Source organism: Pseudoliparis swirei, chromosome 21, assembly GCF_029220125.1.
Source record: "Pseudoliparis swirei isolate HS2019 ecotype Mariana Trench chromosome 21, NWPU_hadal_v1, whole genome shotgun sequence".
Classification (NCBI taxonomy): domain Eukaryota; kingdom Metazoa; phylum Chordata; class Actinopteri; order Perciformes; family Liparidae; genus Pseudoliparis; species Pseudoliparis swirei.
The window spans coordinates 5,795,221-5,811,998 of NC_079408.1; the positions used below are offsets into that span (position 1 = coordinate 5,795,221).

The following is a 16,778-nucleotide window of genomic DNA, read 5'->3' on the forward strand; positions in this document are numbered from 1 at the left end:
CTAAAACCAGGATATCTCAACATCATTATGTACCCAAACTGTATTAATTACGACTGCAATATAGGAGAATTTAGCTTGATTTATCGAAACTATCTTGAAGTATTTCATGTCAGTGCAGAGTATTAACACATCCTGTGTCCTTACTTGTTTCCTATGCGAGTCCGTGGCCACAGTATCCCACCACAGTCGAAAGAACTCCTGCTCCACAGCGATGAACCTGCGGTCTGCAGCCTCCGACAGCTCCTCAGTCACACTGGTGTACACATTGGCTGCATAGGCGTGCATACTCTCCTGTGGAAGAAGACACTCATATATAGTATCTGACATGATACGTTTGGTTAAAGGACAAGCCAAACTACGAAAATCCACATGCATGAATATGTGTGGATGGATATTAGTGATTTTTTGGTGGAAATAAATAGTGAAACAGCAGGTTGAACACGATATGCGTGTCAAGTTTAATACCTTGGTGACATAAACTTACCTGTATAGTGTACACCCAGCCAACATCCATGTGGCTGTGAGGAATTACAAATGTTTGAATTGGTTCGTTTTCTCCTGCTGTGTAACAGCAACAAAGAAAAAACACAACAACGGCTAAATTTCCCATCTTTTTAGCCCGTGAATGTCGCGAAAAACCCCAAGTCTCAAGTCTTCCCCCAGACTTCCTTATTATTGTTATGCTGCAGCACGTGACTCTCTTTTCAACGGAAGCCCAGAATAACCAAACCAGCGTGACTTCGCTTTTGTCTACGCTTGGTTTTAGTGACCTTTACACCGGAAATACATTTAGTAAACAGTGCGTACACTTGGAGGTGAACGTGTATCACCCGATCCAACATTAAAATGTCCAAAAATATGAGAATAACGTTTATATTTGGAGGCTTTGTAACGGCGGTTGCTGCGGCGTTTTACCCCATATTCTACTACCCGCTCACACACAACGAAGAGTACAGTAAGTGGCTTTTTACACGTTCAGTTACACAACAGACAGTTCACGAATGTCACGTTAGGATGCTGTTTCCTGTAGTAGTTATACATGTTATGAGTGTGCAGCTAAGCTCAATTATGCTTTATTTAGCGAATAATAAATTAAGCGAGCTAGCTGCATATTTAAGGTGCCATTAGACTTAGTTAGGTTAGCTAGTTCGGTTAGTTTGTTAGCTGTAACCTGTTTTGAGATTTTTCTCATTAATATACCATAATTATTAATGAATTGGGTGTTTTATGTTCCAAAATCTTACATAGAAAGTTATCCAGAAGGGCTAATAAACGGAACAGTGTTTAGTTAAATGTGTGCAGTCCTGTAACCGGACAGACACCCACAGGTTAATTAACTTTCCACTTTCCCCACAATCATAAACAAGTAAACAACTAACACAAGAGTGAGTGATGCCAGGAACATTAATTTGGCTAAACAGATGTGGTTTCTGTCTGTCTTTGTGAATGCACTCAACCTAATGGACAGTCTTTTTAAAACATTTTTTATAGCTGTGATAAAAAGCTTTAGTCAAGAGATTTGCAGAATACTAAATATTGCAATGTGAATCTTATTCATGACTTCATGACCTCTGGCATTACCTCTTCTCTCTTTGCTAGGAGACGTCCAAAAGATTAACCGGACAGGAGTCAACCAGGCAGATATCCAACCCATAGGTAAGGGCACATAGTAGATAGATTTATATGTGAGGTCTACACAACAGGTATGATATATACCTTCAGAAGGTTATAGATGAAGTTCTGTTTCAATATAGGGCTGCAACTTATGATCAATCCACGGATCAATTTACAGATGAATCGTTCAATAAAATGTTAGAGGAGTGAGACATGTCCATCCCAGTTCCTCAAAGTCCTGAAATGTCTTGTTGTGTCTGTTGAAAGCCCAAAGATATTCCGATTAATATGATACTAAAATAACTGAGAAAAGCAGGACATCTTCATATTTGAGAAGCTGATAATGTGCCCGATTGTCAAAATAGTTGTAAATTATTTTTATGTCGAGCAATCATTTTGATATTCAGCTTTTTATTTGAGTGCACATTCTGTTGAAACAAGCGTAGTAAGAGGAGTTATCACCCTTTTTCATGTGTATTAAAGTGTCTAAACGGTGGTGTGGGTTGCAGGTGCCGATGTTCATTTTGTTATGTTTTATTATTTCATCTAAAGGGTTGAAGATATGGTCTGATCCATTCAAGTCTTCGGGAAAATGACAACCAGTGACGGCTCACCCTTCACGAATTCCTCTGACACCGATGCTGAAGAAGACTTTGAATGGAGAGCGCCCGTCTGATGAGTGCTTGGTGTGTGCGTGAGTGAATGCTGTCCAGAATGTACTTTAGGTTATAAGTGACTCCTTAAATCATGTGAATAAACTGTTAAGCTCTTATATCTAAACCTTTGTGTTCATGTTTAATATATTGTGATGGCAGACAGAACAAAAAAATGTTTTTTACTTTCCGCCTAGGTTCTTCTAAACGTGCCGCAAGTCCTCTTTTGTCCACAAGGGGGAGCTCCATGCCTATCTTTCTTCCACAAAAGGAACTGAGCTATGTAATGTTTTGTTTGTGCATCTTGGATATTTTGGAAAAACCACTCTATTTCCAAAACTTGCTCTGGTATGCAGCCTGTGGAAATTCTAATAAAACACAGTGGTTTTGTTTACCCGTCTTATTCACCCGAATCTCTTCTGACATTTGATTTTGATTTAGTCCATATTAAAGTGATAAAAACGGTTCAGCAGATGAGGGACAATGTCCAGTAATGTGCGGTATCATTTTCCGTAGTGGAAATAGTCGAGCCGTAGTCATCCGGGGACACATCACTCTGTATTCTCTTTTCTCCGTCACAGACACGGTTTAACTGTTGCTCCGCTGTGTGAATGGCATCTGACTCCAGCTGCGTTTCGCCCGTAGGCCGAAAAGGAGCGCCGCGGTCGTCTTGTTTAAAATCCCACTCGACGTGATCCAGACTCGCTTTACGAGTCCACGGATGCTGCAAAAGCAGAGAATACCAAAACTACACTTTTTTTTCCCTTCTTTCTTTCTCTCCCTGTACTTTTGTGGTTTCCTAACATTGACCAGCATCCCCCTTTTCAGAGTTTGGGTCATCAAAGTCCTCTTGGAGGAGAAAGATAGATGTAGAAAAAAAGCATGTGTTTGTGGTCCTTTAGAGATTGTGCATTTTTAAAGTTGCCCTTAAATCTTTCACGGTCCCCACTGCAGCTTTTACTTTCGGACATTTCGGGCCTCGTGGGGCCTCCAGCCAGCAAAACCGAGTCCGCTGGCCAGCAGCGGCCGCTCTCCTTCTCAACCCCCCAATCAACAAGCCCCATTGTTTATGAGAGGTTGTTATTGTTGGGCTGCATTCAGAAACAAGAGAAAACTCAAGAGCCCGGCTGTGCAGAGGCGTCCAAAGTAAAGAGAGCGAGGGGTGAGGGGGTGGTGAAGGAAAAAAAAAAAAAAAACGAAAAGCAAAAATTCCTCTCATTCCCCGCTGGTGTTTTCCAGATTCCTCAAGCGACAGCTTCTCGGCTGCGTGAGTGAAGTAAGCGAGCAGAGGGGAAATTGAAGCTAACGGCGAGAGGAAGAGAACCACATTCTTGAGGGGACGCGTCACCTACACACAGAAGAGAGAGAGAGAGAGAGAGACACTCAATCTCACTCCGGCTTTGGCAAAGTAAGTAACAGGTTGCGCAGCGTGGCCTTCAGCCTTTTTTTAGTCATTCGTGTCCCTGAATCCGTGTTTGAGTCCCCCGGGGTTTGACACCGTGACATTTCATTTTCAAACGCAAGTCCGTCTATTCAAGAGAAGAAGGGCCTCAGGTCTGCACCCGGATTTTATGGCTCCGCTTCGTCCTTTTTTTGTTTTTTGTTGCCGCCGTCCCATTCAGCAGAATATGTAGATAGACACCCATCGCTATAACACATTCAATAGGGTCAGAGCGCACTATAAACCAACATGAACTCCGCCGTGTGGCCCCCACAGCACTTTTACGATCCCGCTATTAACCCATCACACAAATCTGCCGCAGCTATTGAGCTGTGAGCGGTTTGCGAGGCGTGTGTGTTCCAGAGGGGCAGATAATTGGCCACGGTTTCTAGCTAATTGCCATGGGAACGGGGGTTGACGGACAGGCCACGAGGTCGGAGTAACGGCCCGTGTCGGGAAAAGGGGCGGGATGTAAAATACGAGCGGAGCAAAGGCCTCGGCTCGAGTCAAGTGTGGAAAATAGGAACAGCTTTAAAGAGCCTCTCGATGACACGGCGCCATTTGTTTCTATTTGAAGCGTTCGAGTTTCGGGAGGACTTGTCCTTCTTTTTATGTTCTTATCGACAAATACACACTTCGTTAATGAGGCCCATGCGTGTAATCGTCAAAGTATCCCCCACATTCATAACTATGATGACTCATCACTCAGTCTTATGGATCAACATTGTGTTACACATTATCCTTTTTAAAGATGAAAAGCATCTCGTTTTTTCTTCTTCCTTTGGAACCAGAAGTGACACGGGGAGTTACGCCAGAGATTTTTAAATGACCAACATGTGGCAGTTAACGTTCACAAACTGACAACACACTGTAAATAACAAGGTAGCCGTGCCTTAAAGCGTCGTTATTACTCTACATGGGATCATGATTTATGAAATGAAGGCCACGCTGTGTTGAAGAAGACTTTAAACGACCAATTGGGACCATAAATCCGTGTTTACAATGTTTACAGACGTAATAAATAGATTAGAGTCGTTTTACCTGAGGCTTTTATACAATAAGACTTCTTTTGTACAACTGGAGGAGTCGCCCCCTGGTGGCCAGTAGAGAGAATGCAAGTTTAAGACGCCTCGCATTGGCTTTGCTTTTCAGAGCTGGAGGTTGCCCCTGGGATACAAGTTAGTTACATGTAGAGATGATTCAAAGCATTGGAAGTAAACATGAACCTTAAACTCAGTCCATAGAGTGGTAATTCAGAGCCAAAAAACAGGACTCCAACATCAGTATATCCACGTTATAAGAACCAGCAAATACAAAGTGAAAATATATGTATATAGGCATGTAATTTTACACATAAAACATTACAAATGTGCATCTGATGAGCAACGGTTGAATGTATATGTTGTTAGTACACAATGTGGTTCCAAGCTCAATAATCCAGTATTTGCAAAAACAAAATAACAGGAGTGGGAGATTTAAAAAATATAAGCAAAAAAATTAAGAAAATTCCCCGTCTCATTCAAACTTGTAGTCCCAAGGGATGCTGCCTCAAGTGACATCACTTGAGGCAATTTCTCAGATTTGGCACACCTCCATCTTGCACACAGACACACACACACACACACACACACACGTCGTACTCATCAAGACCTGTGAGAGGACTGATGGGTCGACCCTCCGCGCTGCTCAGCCTCTTAAAACGATGCACCGGAGCGCCGTCCACATTCTTGGGTCAGCAGGCGCACGGCTGTGGAAACAGATCGCACCAGTCTGAAGCAATGTCGAGAAAAAAAGAAAATGTCTCCGGCTCACAGCAGGCGGGCGAGGCACAGACAGTGTGGTCGGGAGTTACATTTAGAGTGTGTGTGTGTGTGTGTGTGTGTGTGTGTGTGTGTAGCATCCCCCGGATACTGAACTGTGGTTGTGGAACTTACTGGAACTCCAAACATCGTGCTTTTGTACTCTGCTCATGTTTTTGTCTGAAGCAGGACCATAAATAGATAATTATGGTGGGCTTTCGGCGTTCCCCGTTGCCCGGTCGTGAAGGCGATGCCCATGATGCAACGACGGCGTGGTGGTCTCTCTCCTCGCCGTGGGCCGGTGAGACTCTCACAGGAACTCACAGTTATAAACGGTCTGCATCGCTGTTCGGCCACCCAGAAAAGTGTGAAACCACGGTGTGCTCTCACATGGTCCTTTTAAAAAATATTTAGAATAGCATTTAGCACAATTATTTATTTTAGTGGCACATAACTGATGCTGAGCATTCATTCCATAGGGATTTTTTTTCTTAACAGACATTTTTTAACACATTTGTGGTAATCTGATATTTCCTCATTACAGACTTTTTTTTTGGGGTGAAATATAGAAAAAAAATTAGTTGGATGGATTGCCATTAAACATGTTGTACTCACGTCTATGTTTCCCCCAGCTCCATGTCAGATGTTTCATATGTCCAATATTTGTTTAATACCAAACATAATGATGCAGATGCTCCGACTGAATGAGCGACGGGTACCAGAACACCTGCTTCATCAGCATGTTGCCGTCGTCATAGTGACGGCAGCCTCCCAGAGCAGCGAAGCGTGGCTGTGAAAAGATGAACGCAGGCGCGGAGGACACTCCGTCAGTGTGTGTGTCTTTGTGTGTGTGTCTGTGTCTGTCTGTTTGTTACATAACATACAGTATTTTTACTATTTCATCATTTTATTGTGTTTTTGGTTTTTTAACCGCATATAGAAAAGGTGTCCAGGAGGAAGAGATACACCTCTTCAAAGTAGTTCATTACAAAACAGACCTTTTTTTTAGAGGCGTACAACCCCCAGTAAAGCCACACCGAGTGTTCTCTGCAGTTTCTGCTTGAACTCTCCTCTCCTCTCCTCACAGCTCTCCAGGCAGCCGGTCAACGTGATGAAGCAACGCCTCAGGATCGGGTAGGAAATTCTCAAATGCGGCTTGAAGGTTGCCAAAAGCCTGTCGCTTGGCCGATGTCCTCGTATGGATCGGTAGAGGAAATGTTTAAGCAATTAGACTTAGAATTTACGGCTGGAAAAAATGTTTTATTATTCCCCAATCCATCCTTTGTTCAATGTGGAGGAAAATCTTTGTGACGGACCGGCGTGATCTGGCAGAACCTCCTTTCCTGCTTCAACGTGTTGTCTCCGTGTTCCACTGATTATGTGGATCCAACATGTTGAAACCGCAATGACATTTAGCTCTGGACACACACACACACACACAGATTGAAATATCATCGTCACCCCTGCTGAAGGCACGCCATCACGTGGCACGCCGCCGTCTGAGCTCGTGCGAGCCTCGGGGCCCGTCAATCACGCTGCACGGCGGGTTTCAGTCTCACAGCGCCATTATGATCTTAAACATTTGTGATGCACTAAAATAGCACGGCGCGTTTTGTTGATTCAGGTTACTGACGAAGAGGGCCGGAGCTGTAAGCAATCACGCCGGGGTGTGTGTGTGTGTGTGTGTGTGAAATACTCGACGGGTTCATTCGTGAAAATGAGTCTGCGGCCTATCAAATCCGTCGCTTACATAATTTTTTATTATTTTTTTAAACACGGAGAGACCTCTTTTCAAACAGCCAGTTTTCGTTCATATTTCCTGGCACGCTGCTCTACCCCCCCCCCCCCCCCACCAACAGTCTGAGGGACCGTGTTGTAAAATAAACAGTTCAACCCCTAGACGGCGTTTAAAAGATGACATCGTCGGTGAACAATACAGAAGGTATCTGCAATTCCACGGAGCGAGCTGTTAAACAGCGGGCTGCGCAGTAAAGAGTGCAAAAGAATATATGCAAAAAAAATCGCTGTAATATTATAATCTATATGACATACTGAGTCTGGTTTGAGTGGGACTGCATGCACCAGTGGGCTTGATGAATCACACTGGTGATAATAACCTGCTATTTTCATGCAGCTCGATGAACTACATCCTGTTATTAGTGGTTAACACGGCGAGCCAATGAAATCAATAAGTCCAACCAGCTTCCTGCGGCACGCCGGCGGCTGCATGGAAGAAAATGGCTTTGATGGATATTAAGCATGCACGGCGGTACGTCATATTTGGTGTGTATTTTTTTATTGTAAATGGCGTGTGTGTGTGTGTGTGAAAACGGTGTGCCTCGGTGTTCCTCTGTGGTTTTCATGAGGGCCTTGTGGACGACAACAGAATATATGACTTGGCTCCGGACGGGAACTCGGAGGGGGAAAGTCATGGAATTTTGGACGACTTGACGGAACACAGGCTGTCCGCTGCTGGCCTGGAGGAGGAGGAGGAGGAAGAGGAGGACGAGCGTGTGTTTTGTGTGTTGAGCCTTAAGGACTTCTTCGGGGAGCTGACCCAGAACAATGACAGGTTCACAGCACCAGGCAAGGCGGGCTCACATGTGGCTAAAATCAAACCGGGACCCGGCCCGCTCTGAGCTGTAGCAGGTCTGACGCGATCCGGATCGTCCAGACGATCAGGTGACTCCGGTCATCTGTATTTCTGCCGATGCAGGGAGTCTACTGGATCTGCTCGATGCATCTCACTTCCTCACGCGTAGTCCAGAGCTCCGAGGAGAAGAACTCCGTGAGGAAATCACTCTAATGCCTTTTGTGGATGGCTTTGCTTTCCGAGCCTCTCCAGGAAAAACCTGCCGACTCGCATTATCGCCGAGACTTGCTGAGTTACTCGAGATGTGGCCTTACCTGAGACCTAAACACAAGTTCTGACGTCGTAAAATCCGGAACATTTTCAAATGTGTCGCGTGTCACGAAAAACTGACTTGGAAGTAGCCAATGAAGGCCGGAGGACTCGAATCCTCAAATGTCCTGTGACTTAGTTTCACTCTTACCAGACACAGGACTCCACTCAGACTTGCTCTCACAAGACGAGACTTAAACTAGAAGTAACTTTGCTCTTAGTGGTTTGACTTGGGGCAGATTCTTGAATGTGAATTAAGACCTGACTTGGGAGCGTCTCGGATGAATTGACTCGAAATGACTTGAGACGACTTGGTTTCAACTTGAACAGGATGTGAGACTTTGTACTTAAGGGACTTGGAATTGCTTGACTTAAATCCTGAATTGGACTTAAATCCTGAACTGGACTTGTCTCCTTGGGACTAGCCACTACGAGAGTTGAGACTTGACTTTAAGTCGTCCTAAATGAATTGTGTGATCGTAACTGACTTGAGACTTGACTTGACTGACTTGAGACTTGAATTGAATGACTTGAGACTTGACTTGAATGACTTGAGATTTGACTTGAATGACTTGAGACTTGAATTGAATGACTTGAGATTTGACTTGAATGACTTGAGACTTGACTTGAATGACTTGAGATTTGACTTGAATGACTTGAGACTTGACTTGAATTTCTCGAGATTTGACTTGAATGAATTGAGACTTGACTTGAATTTCTCGAGATTTGACTTGATGACTTGAGACTTGAATTGAATGACTTGAGATTTGACTTGAATGACTTGAGACTTGAATTGAATGACTTGAGACTTGAATTGAATGACTTAAGGTTTAACTTGAATGACTTGAGACTTGAATGTCTCGAGATTTGACGAATGAATTGAGACTTGACTTGAATGACTTGAGACTTGAATTGAATGACTTGAGACTTGAATTGAATGACTTGAGTCTTGACTTGAAAGACTTGAGTCTTGACTTTACCCTCAAATAGCTCGACAACATCTCTGACTGCTTGTCAGATGTCCTGTTGAGGCCAGTGTTATCGGACTCTTCTGAATACAATGATTTAAAGCCTCGGACAAGACTTTCTTTCCACAACTGCTCAAGAACCTCTTTATTTCCTATTTTTGTTCTCCCCGGCTGAACGTGCGATGGCGGGTCAAAAATAAACCGTGTTCATGTCGTGTGCGTAACCCTAAACCCAACCACAGGATTAAATGCACTGATCTCAGTCGGAGATTTGGCAAAAAACGATAGAATTGCGTGATCATCCTCATATTGTGTCCGCAGGGGAAACAGAAAGCCACCCTGACATGAAAGCGGAGTCATATCCCACCTGAGCTCCAAATGATCTCTCCCTTTGGGCTGTGAGCTTACTTTGTGGTCTCCCCCTTTTTCCTGCTCCCTGCTCTCCTCATCCATCTCTCCCTCTGGTCCATCCATCCAGAGAGAGAGAGAGAGAGAACAAACCACATGTTTCAGGGAGGAATCCTGACCGGGCAGCATCCCAGACCAAAGTACCTCCAGCTCTCCTGCCCCATGGCATCACTTAGCTCTACCCTGTCATTAAGGACAGGGTCGGATGATTTGTGTTGGAACGCTGCCTCTTTTTTTCCCTCTCAAGTCTGTGCAATCGGAGAAAGACAGGGAGCAAAAAAGGGAGGATGATGTCACCTCAGGTCGCTGCTGGATTTGAGCCGGGGATGTAGGGCGGCACGAATGTCGTCTCCTTCCTTTGGTGCGAAGACAAGCGTGTGTAGATATCCATCTCGTACATGTTCTGGCGTCTTTGTTTCAGTGTTTCTTTAATCTGGCCGGATGGTTGAATGAATCCTTCGAGGTATCAGGAAAGAGGTGGTTTGGCTCGGCAGGCCGGGGAGAGACGAGAGAGAAGGAAAAGCGACTCGCACTTGCGGCATCTGGATTCCTAAAGCACGCTCGCGTGAACGTCCGCCTCCCCGCCGCTACCTTCAGCACGGCGCGTGGAACACATCCGATCCGCCGCGGACGGCGAGCACCGAGAGTCACAGCGCAAAGCGTTCCTGTGCGAGTATTTAGCGCAGAGATTTGTGGGTATTCTCGGGTTTTCGGTGACTTATTACTATAATTTGGGGGTATAATATGCGTAATTCCTTGTAATAAGTAAATTGCTCAAATCTGACTCTTTGTTTTGGTATGAGCTGTGACGGGGCATAATAGTTATTAATTTATGAGTCACGGGCATAAAAAGGATGATAATCACCATATAACCACCGTAAAGCACCGTAGGCCTTCAGAAGGAGCTACGGGAGGATTAACTTGTGATATACGAGTTATACTTTATAATCAACCGCTGCTTCTTTCTATAATTTACACACTTTATCTTATATTTCCCACCTGCAGTGTGGCTGTGATTTTTATACCCGCAGTTCCAAGTTGCCTCACGGGACTCCCGCGTAAGCATGATGTTGTGCACCGACAGATATGCTAGAGAGGTTCATGACATTTATGTTCGCTTTCTCTCATTCCAGGCTTCCTGATTGTGTTCACCTGTCATCACACCTGTCTCCTATGCTCATCAGTGTCAGCCCCGCCCCTGATTGGTCCCACCTGTGTCTTGTTACCATGTGCTTAAATTCCCCTGTCTCCCAGTGTTCCTTGTCAGTTCGTCTGGTCTTTTGCCATGATCAGGTCGGGTTATGTTGTGCTCTTGAAAAGTTTTTGATCCCTCACTACGTGAGCGCTTTCATTTTGTTCACGGCAGAACCGAAAAATAAAGTACTTACAAATACTTTATCTCTGTCTCCCGGGTCGTGCAATTGGGTCCTACTTCCTAAGTGTCTGAGATCGTAACAGAACGAACTGACCACATTATGGACCCAGCCGACCCAAGAACGCTTCACGCCGCTCTGTCGGTACAGGGCGTGACGATTTTTCATCACGAGGAAAAACTGGACAAAGTCAGCCGGGAAATACAAGAGCTGAGAGGACGCCAGGCCGGGGTTCAGGAAGAATTATCTACACAGATGCAACAACTGGTTGCCCAAATGAATAATTTTTTCACTCATCAACAGACTGCTCCTCCGGTGACGTCATCCACAGCTGAGAATTTGCCTGTCAATACTCCAGCTGACGACCCAGGTCAGGCTGTTTCCTCCGGAGAGATTTTCCGGAGACTCTTCGAATTGCAGAGCCTTTCTGGTACAGTGTGATCTGCATTTTCAACACAACCCAGCAGCTTTTTTATCTGAGCATGGTAAAGTGGCGTTTATTGTGTCTCATTTAACGGGAAGAGCTGCAGCCTGGGCTACTGCAGAATGGTCTAGAGACACCGAACTATGTTACTCATTGGCCGATTTCATAGAGACTATGAGGCGCATTTTTGACCACTCATCGCCTGCTACGGAGGCCAGCAGAAGACTGTTTCAAATACGTCAGCTCAACCGTCAGGTGGTTGATTATGCCATCGAGTTTCGTACAGCAGCAGCGGACAGCGGATGGAATGTTCCGGCTCTTCGTGACGCCTTCATGACAGGACTTTCGGAACCGATAAAGGACCAGCTGGCTCCACTGGAGACACCCCGGGATCTGGAATCCCTCATCGCTGTGGCCATCCGGATCGATAACCGTCTTCGGGAAAGAGAGAGGGAGCGTCGACGCAACCGAGATGTTATTCCCAGCTTCCAGAATTCGCCTCGGATGGTCGCGCCGCCAGCGGAGGATTTCCAGCTCATGTTACCGGACCATCAGAGGACTACACTTCCGAATGACTCCGGTGAACCCATGCAGCTTGGAAGAACCAGGCTTTCTCTGGAGGAGAGGCAGCGCCGTCAAGTGGAGGGTTGCTGTTTCTACTGCGGCCAGCCGGGTCACCAACTCGCTTCATGCCGGGAAAGATCGTGCTCACCAGTCAAAAGGAGGCGCTGGTGAGCAAGTTTTCCGCAGACTTCCCTCCTCGACCTGTTACTCAGGTAGACATTTGTATTAACAATCAGACCATTGACCAGGGTGTGTTAATAGACTCAGGGGCTGACGAAAGCCTTATAGACTGGGGCCTAGTCAAACAGCTAAAAATAAAAACTGTCCCGCTATCTCATCCTGTTAGTGCCAGTGCCTTAGACGGCCGCTTGTTGTTCACAGTTACCCATTGCACTGAGCCCATACGGATTACTATAAATAAGGACCATACCGAGAGCATGCAATTTCATATTTTGAGTCGACTCAGCACCCGATTATTTTGGGGTTTCCTTGGCTGAAGATCCACAATCCTCACATAGACTGGCCTTCAGGGAAAGTTAAGGAATGGGGAGAGGATTGTAAGGGCAGGTGTAAACTTTTGCAACCTGTTAATGCACCAACAGACTCTAGTAGGATCATTATAGATCACCCTGACTATCCTGATCTACACAAGGTACCTTCCTGTTACCATGATTTAAAGAAGCGTTTAACAAGTCTAAAGCCTTGTCGCTACCTCCTCACCGAGATTTTGACTGTCCCATTGATCTCTTACCGGAGCCCCCATTCCCAAGGGAGACTTTACTCGATTTCGAGACCTGAGAGAACAGCAATGGATGAATACATCTCCTCTTCACTCAAATCAGGGATTATCCGTCCTTCATCGTCTCCAGCCGGAGCGGGATTCTTTTTTGTGGGAAAGAAAGACGGGTCTCTGAGACCTTGCATAGACTACAGTCCACTAAATGACATTACGGTGAAGAACCGCTATCCTCTGCCACTCATGTCATCTGCTTTTGAACTGCTTCAACGGCCAAGATATTCACCAAGTTGGATTTAAGAAATGCATATCACTTGGTTAGAATAAAACAAGGCGATGAGTGGAAGACTGGATTCAACACTCAGAATGGTCACTATGAGTACTTGGTAATGCCTTTTGGACTGTGCAATGCACCGGCTGTTTTTCAAGCTTTTGTGAATGAGGTTTTGCGGAAATTCTTGAATATTTCAGTGTTTGTGTATCTGGATGACATACTGATTTTCTCCCCAGACGCTAAATCTCATGTTAACCATGTCCGCCAAGTTTTGCAGAAACTACTGGATAATCAGCTATATGTCAAGGCAGAGAAGTGCGAGTTCCACACAGAAGAGGTGTCTTTCTTAGGATACATAGTCTCACCTAATCATATCCAAATGGATCCTGCGAAAGTCAGTGCAGTATCCCAGTGGCCCACACCAGACTCCAGGAAAAAGGTTCAGCAGTTCCTAGGATTTGCTAACTTCTATAGGAAGTTTATTAGGAATTTCAGTTCTGTTGCTGCTCCTCTGCATGTTCTGACTTCTCCTAAGGTTCCCTTCAAGTGGACCCCCCCAGGCGGATCTTGCTTTCAAACTTCTCAGAGATAGATTCACATCAGCTCCCATACTCACCATTCCAGATCCCCAGCGCCAGTTTATGGTCGAGGTGGATGCTTCCAATGAGGGAATTGGAGGAGTACTGTCTCAACGTTCTGCAGAAGACAACAAGATGCATCCATGTGCTTACCTGTCGCGGAAGTTGACAACGGCAGAGCGGAATTATGACGTGGGAAACAAGGAATTGTTAGCTGTAAAAGCTGCCCTCGAGGAATGGAGACACTGGCTAGAGGGTGCAGAGCAACCGTTTTAGTCTGGACAGATCACAAGAATCTAGAATATATAAGAAAGGCTAAGCGTCTCAACTCCCGTCAGGCCAGGTGGACACTTTTCTTTAGTAGATTCAACTTCACACTCTCTTTTCGTCCCGGTCTCAGAATCAAAACCCGATGCTTTGTCTCGTCTTTACGATCCCGAACCACTTGCGGTAGAGCCCAAGACCATCCTTCCACTTAACCGGGTGATCGGAGCCTTTTCCTGGCAAGTGGAGTCAGACGTTAAAGAGGCAAATGTCATGAATCCAGCGCCTAGCGAGTGTCCCAACAATCTGCTGTTTGTTCCTGAGGCTCTTCACTCCAAGGTCATCCACTGGGCTCACTCATCTGTGCTTTCGTGCCATCCGGGAGTAGCAAGAACAATGTTCAGGATTCAACAACGTTTCTGGTGGCCATCCATGAAGAAAAATGTGGCCGAGTATGTAGCGGCTTGTCCGGTGTGTGCGTGTAATAAGACCTCATCTCAAGTTAAGATGGGCTTGCTCCAGCCGCTGCCGATTCCCCATCGTCCTTGGTCACACATTTCGATGGATTTTGTGACAGGATTTCCCTCATCCAGAGGCAAGACTACGGTTCTAACAGTGGTTGATCGATTTTCAAAGATGGCTCACTTCATCCCATTGACCAAGCTTCCCTCTGCCAAAGTCACCGCAGAGGTCATGATGAATCACGTATTCAGGATCCATGGATTCCCTAATGACATTGTTTCCGACAGGGGTCCACAATTCATTTCCGCCTTCTGGAAAGAGTTTTGTCGACTCATAGGTGCCACCGTCAGCCTGTCATCAGGATATCACCCTCAGTCAAATGGACAGTCGGAGCGTCTGAACCAAGAACTAGAGACTACGCTCGTTGTCTCGTCTCCCGGAACCAGACCACCTGGAGTGACCACCTCACATGGGTCGAGGTTGCCCACAATACCCTTCCCACGGCGGCCACAGGTCTCTCTCCATTCCATTGTGTCAATGGTTTCCAGCCTCCACTTTTCCCTAACAACGAGGAAGAGGTGATGGTTCCATCGGCACATGCCATGATCAGACGTTGTCGCAGAGTTTGGGCTGGTGCTCGCCAGTCTCTTCTCCAGTTCAGCTCGGATGAAGGCTGTTGCGGACGTTCATCGCAGGGTCGCTCCCTCCTACAGTCCAGGCCAAAGGTTTGGCTCTCTACCAAAGACTTACCACTCCATGTCGCCTCAAAGAAACTGGCTCCGAGATTTGTGGGTCCGCTTCCAGTGTCCAGAGTCATCAACCCGGCCGTCACGCTTGCAACTCCCAGGACCTTGAGAGTGCACCCAACGTTTCACGTTAGTAAAATCAAGCCGGTGTGTGAGAGCACACTTGTTCCCGCCTCAAGCCCCTCCACCGCCCCAGTTCTTTGAAGGGGTGACGTTTACAAGGTCCGTAAGCTACTGGAGGTCCGTAATAGGGAGGGCAAGCAATTCCTGGTAGACTGGAAGGGTTACGGTCCTGAGGCTAGAAGCTGGATAGCTGCTTCATTTATCGTAGACAAGACTCTTATCCACGACTTTTACAATCAGCCTGGGCCATCAGGAGTTGGCCCTAGAGGGGTACTGTTGTGCACCGACAGATATGCTAGAGAGGTTCATGACATTTATGTTCGCTTTCTCTCATTCCAGGCTTCCTGATTGTGTTCACCTGTCATCACACCTGTCTCCTATGCTCATCAGTGTCAGCCCGCCCTGATTGGTCCCACCTGTGTCTTGTTACCATGTGCTTAAATTCCCCTGTCTCCCAGTGTTCCTTGTCAGTTCGTCTGGTCTTTTGCCATGATCAGGTCGGGTTATGTTGTGCTCTTGAAAAGTTTTTGATCCCTCACTACGTGAGCGCTTTCATTTTGTTCACGGCAGAACAGAAAAATAAAGTACTTACAAATACTTTATCTCTGTCTCCCGGGTCGTGCAATTGGGTCCTACTTCCTAAGTGTCTGAGATCGTAACACATGACGCATCTCTTGACTCGCTGCCATCTCTCAGAGCGGTCAGATCGACCATACACGGGGGGGGTCGCGGACAATTTACCCCGGGGGGACGACTCGGCGGATCTCTAACGGCTTCGAGATGAAACACCTCCGTACTCTGAAGCGCCGCGGCGTTTTTTAACCGTGACCTTCTAACTTTCCAATGCCGGTGACATCAAACCGCACCACTGCGTTTTGAACGGAGAGCTCTTGGTTTTTCGGCAATTCCACCGAGCCCCCGTAGTCACGCGCGCGCACTTCACACGCTAACGCCGCATATTTCGACGTAAAGTGCCGGGGAAACGGACTTCCCGATGCTATTTCACATATTTATTGCAACTTTTACGATCTCGGTCTCCGATAATAGATAGATGGAAGGGGGGTGATCGGGGCAGCGTTCCAATAACGGAGATTAAGTGCTCTGGTGGGGATGGGGGGGTCGGGATGGGGGGCGGGGAGGTTTTTTTGAGGAGAGAGGCATCTGCTTCAGTAAAGTCGGTCCAAGGCTGAGGAACTGCGCTCCGGAACGTGGTGGTGTAACCGGAGCGAGGGGTTGGGAATAGCCCGAGGGAGCTGGGCTCAGTTTTCCAAAAGCCTCTATCTCCTGCCGATATGTAGTGTGTGTGTGTGTGTGTGTGTGTGTAACAGGGGAAGTGGATGGAGGGCTTACAGAAGGGCTAAGTCAGGAAAACAAGTCTCAGGAAACCCAATACCTCGTTCTGGGCACCAGCACAGACGTTGTTTTCTTTCTCTTCCTCTGTCTTTCTTT

General features: G+C 46.3%; 3 protein-coding genes across 6 annotated transcripts in view; 2 read left to right on the forward strand and 1 right to left on the reverse strand.

Annotated features, from left to right (window-relative positions):
* man2b2 (mannosidase, alpha, class 2B, member 2) overlaps positions 1-16,778 on the reverse strand; it is a 35,219-nt gene that overhangs the window by 5,544 nt on the left and 12,897 nt on the right. The window contains exons 1-2 of one of the 3 annotated variants that reach the window (XM_056442284.1): positions 485-718; positions 145-291 (exon numbers count right to left, since the gene is read on the reverse strand). In XM_056442284.1, coding sequence (XP_056298259.1) covers positions 145-291; positions 485-610 — 273 coding nt within the window. In that variant the 5' untranslated portion in view covers positions 611-718. Of the gene's footprint in view, positions 1-144; positions 292-484; positions 719-16,778 lie in introns of those variants that run through there. The other 2 variants (XM_056442283.1, XM_056442285.1) reach the window with 2 other exon arrangements.
* smim20 (small integral membrane protein 20) lies at positions 793-2,661 on the forward strand. Its single transcript, XM_056442289.1, has 3 exons — positions 793-955; positions 1,600-1,656; positions 2,167-2,661. The coding sequence occupies exons 1-3, from the start codon at positions 847-849 to the stop codon at positions 2,208-2,210; spliced, it is 210 nt and encodes a 69-aa protein (XP_056298264.1). The 5' UTR covers positions 793-846; the 3' UTR covers positions 2,211-2,661.
* The window catches only part of rbpjb (recombination signal binding protein for immunoglobulin kappa J region b), a 75,464-nt gene continuing 61,445 nt past the window's right edge, over positions 2,760-16,778 (forward strand). For both annotated transcript variants that reach the window (XM_056442286.1, XM_056442288.1), the window contains exons 1-2: positions 2,760-3,675; positions 6,595-6,641. In XM_056442286.1, coding sequence (XP_056298261.1) covers positions 6,619-6,641 — 23 coding nt within the window. In that variant the 5' untranslated portion in view covers positions 2,760-3,675; positions 6,595-6,618. The remainder of the gene's footprint in view (positions 3,676-6,594; positions 6,642-16,778) is intronic.

Excerpts from the sequence above, each read along its gene's own strand:
- smim20 (XM_056442289.1), top strand. The coding sequence starts at position 847 with ATGTCCAAAAATATGAGAATAACGTTTATATTTGGAGGCTTTGTAACG. Across the intron at positions 956-1,599 it reads CACACACAACGAAGAGTACA|GAGACGTCCAAAAGATTAAC; the intron begins GTAAGTGGCTTT and ends TCTCTTTGCTAG. Across the intron at positions 1,657-2,166 it reads GGCAGATATCCAACCCATAG|GGTTGAAGATATGGTCTGAT; the intron begins GTAAGGGCACAT and ends TTTCATCTAAAG.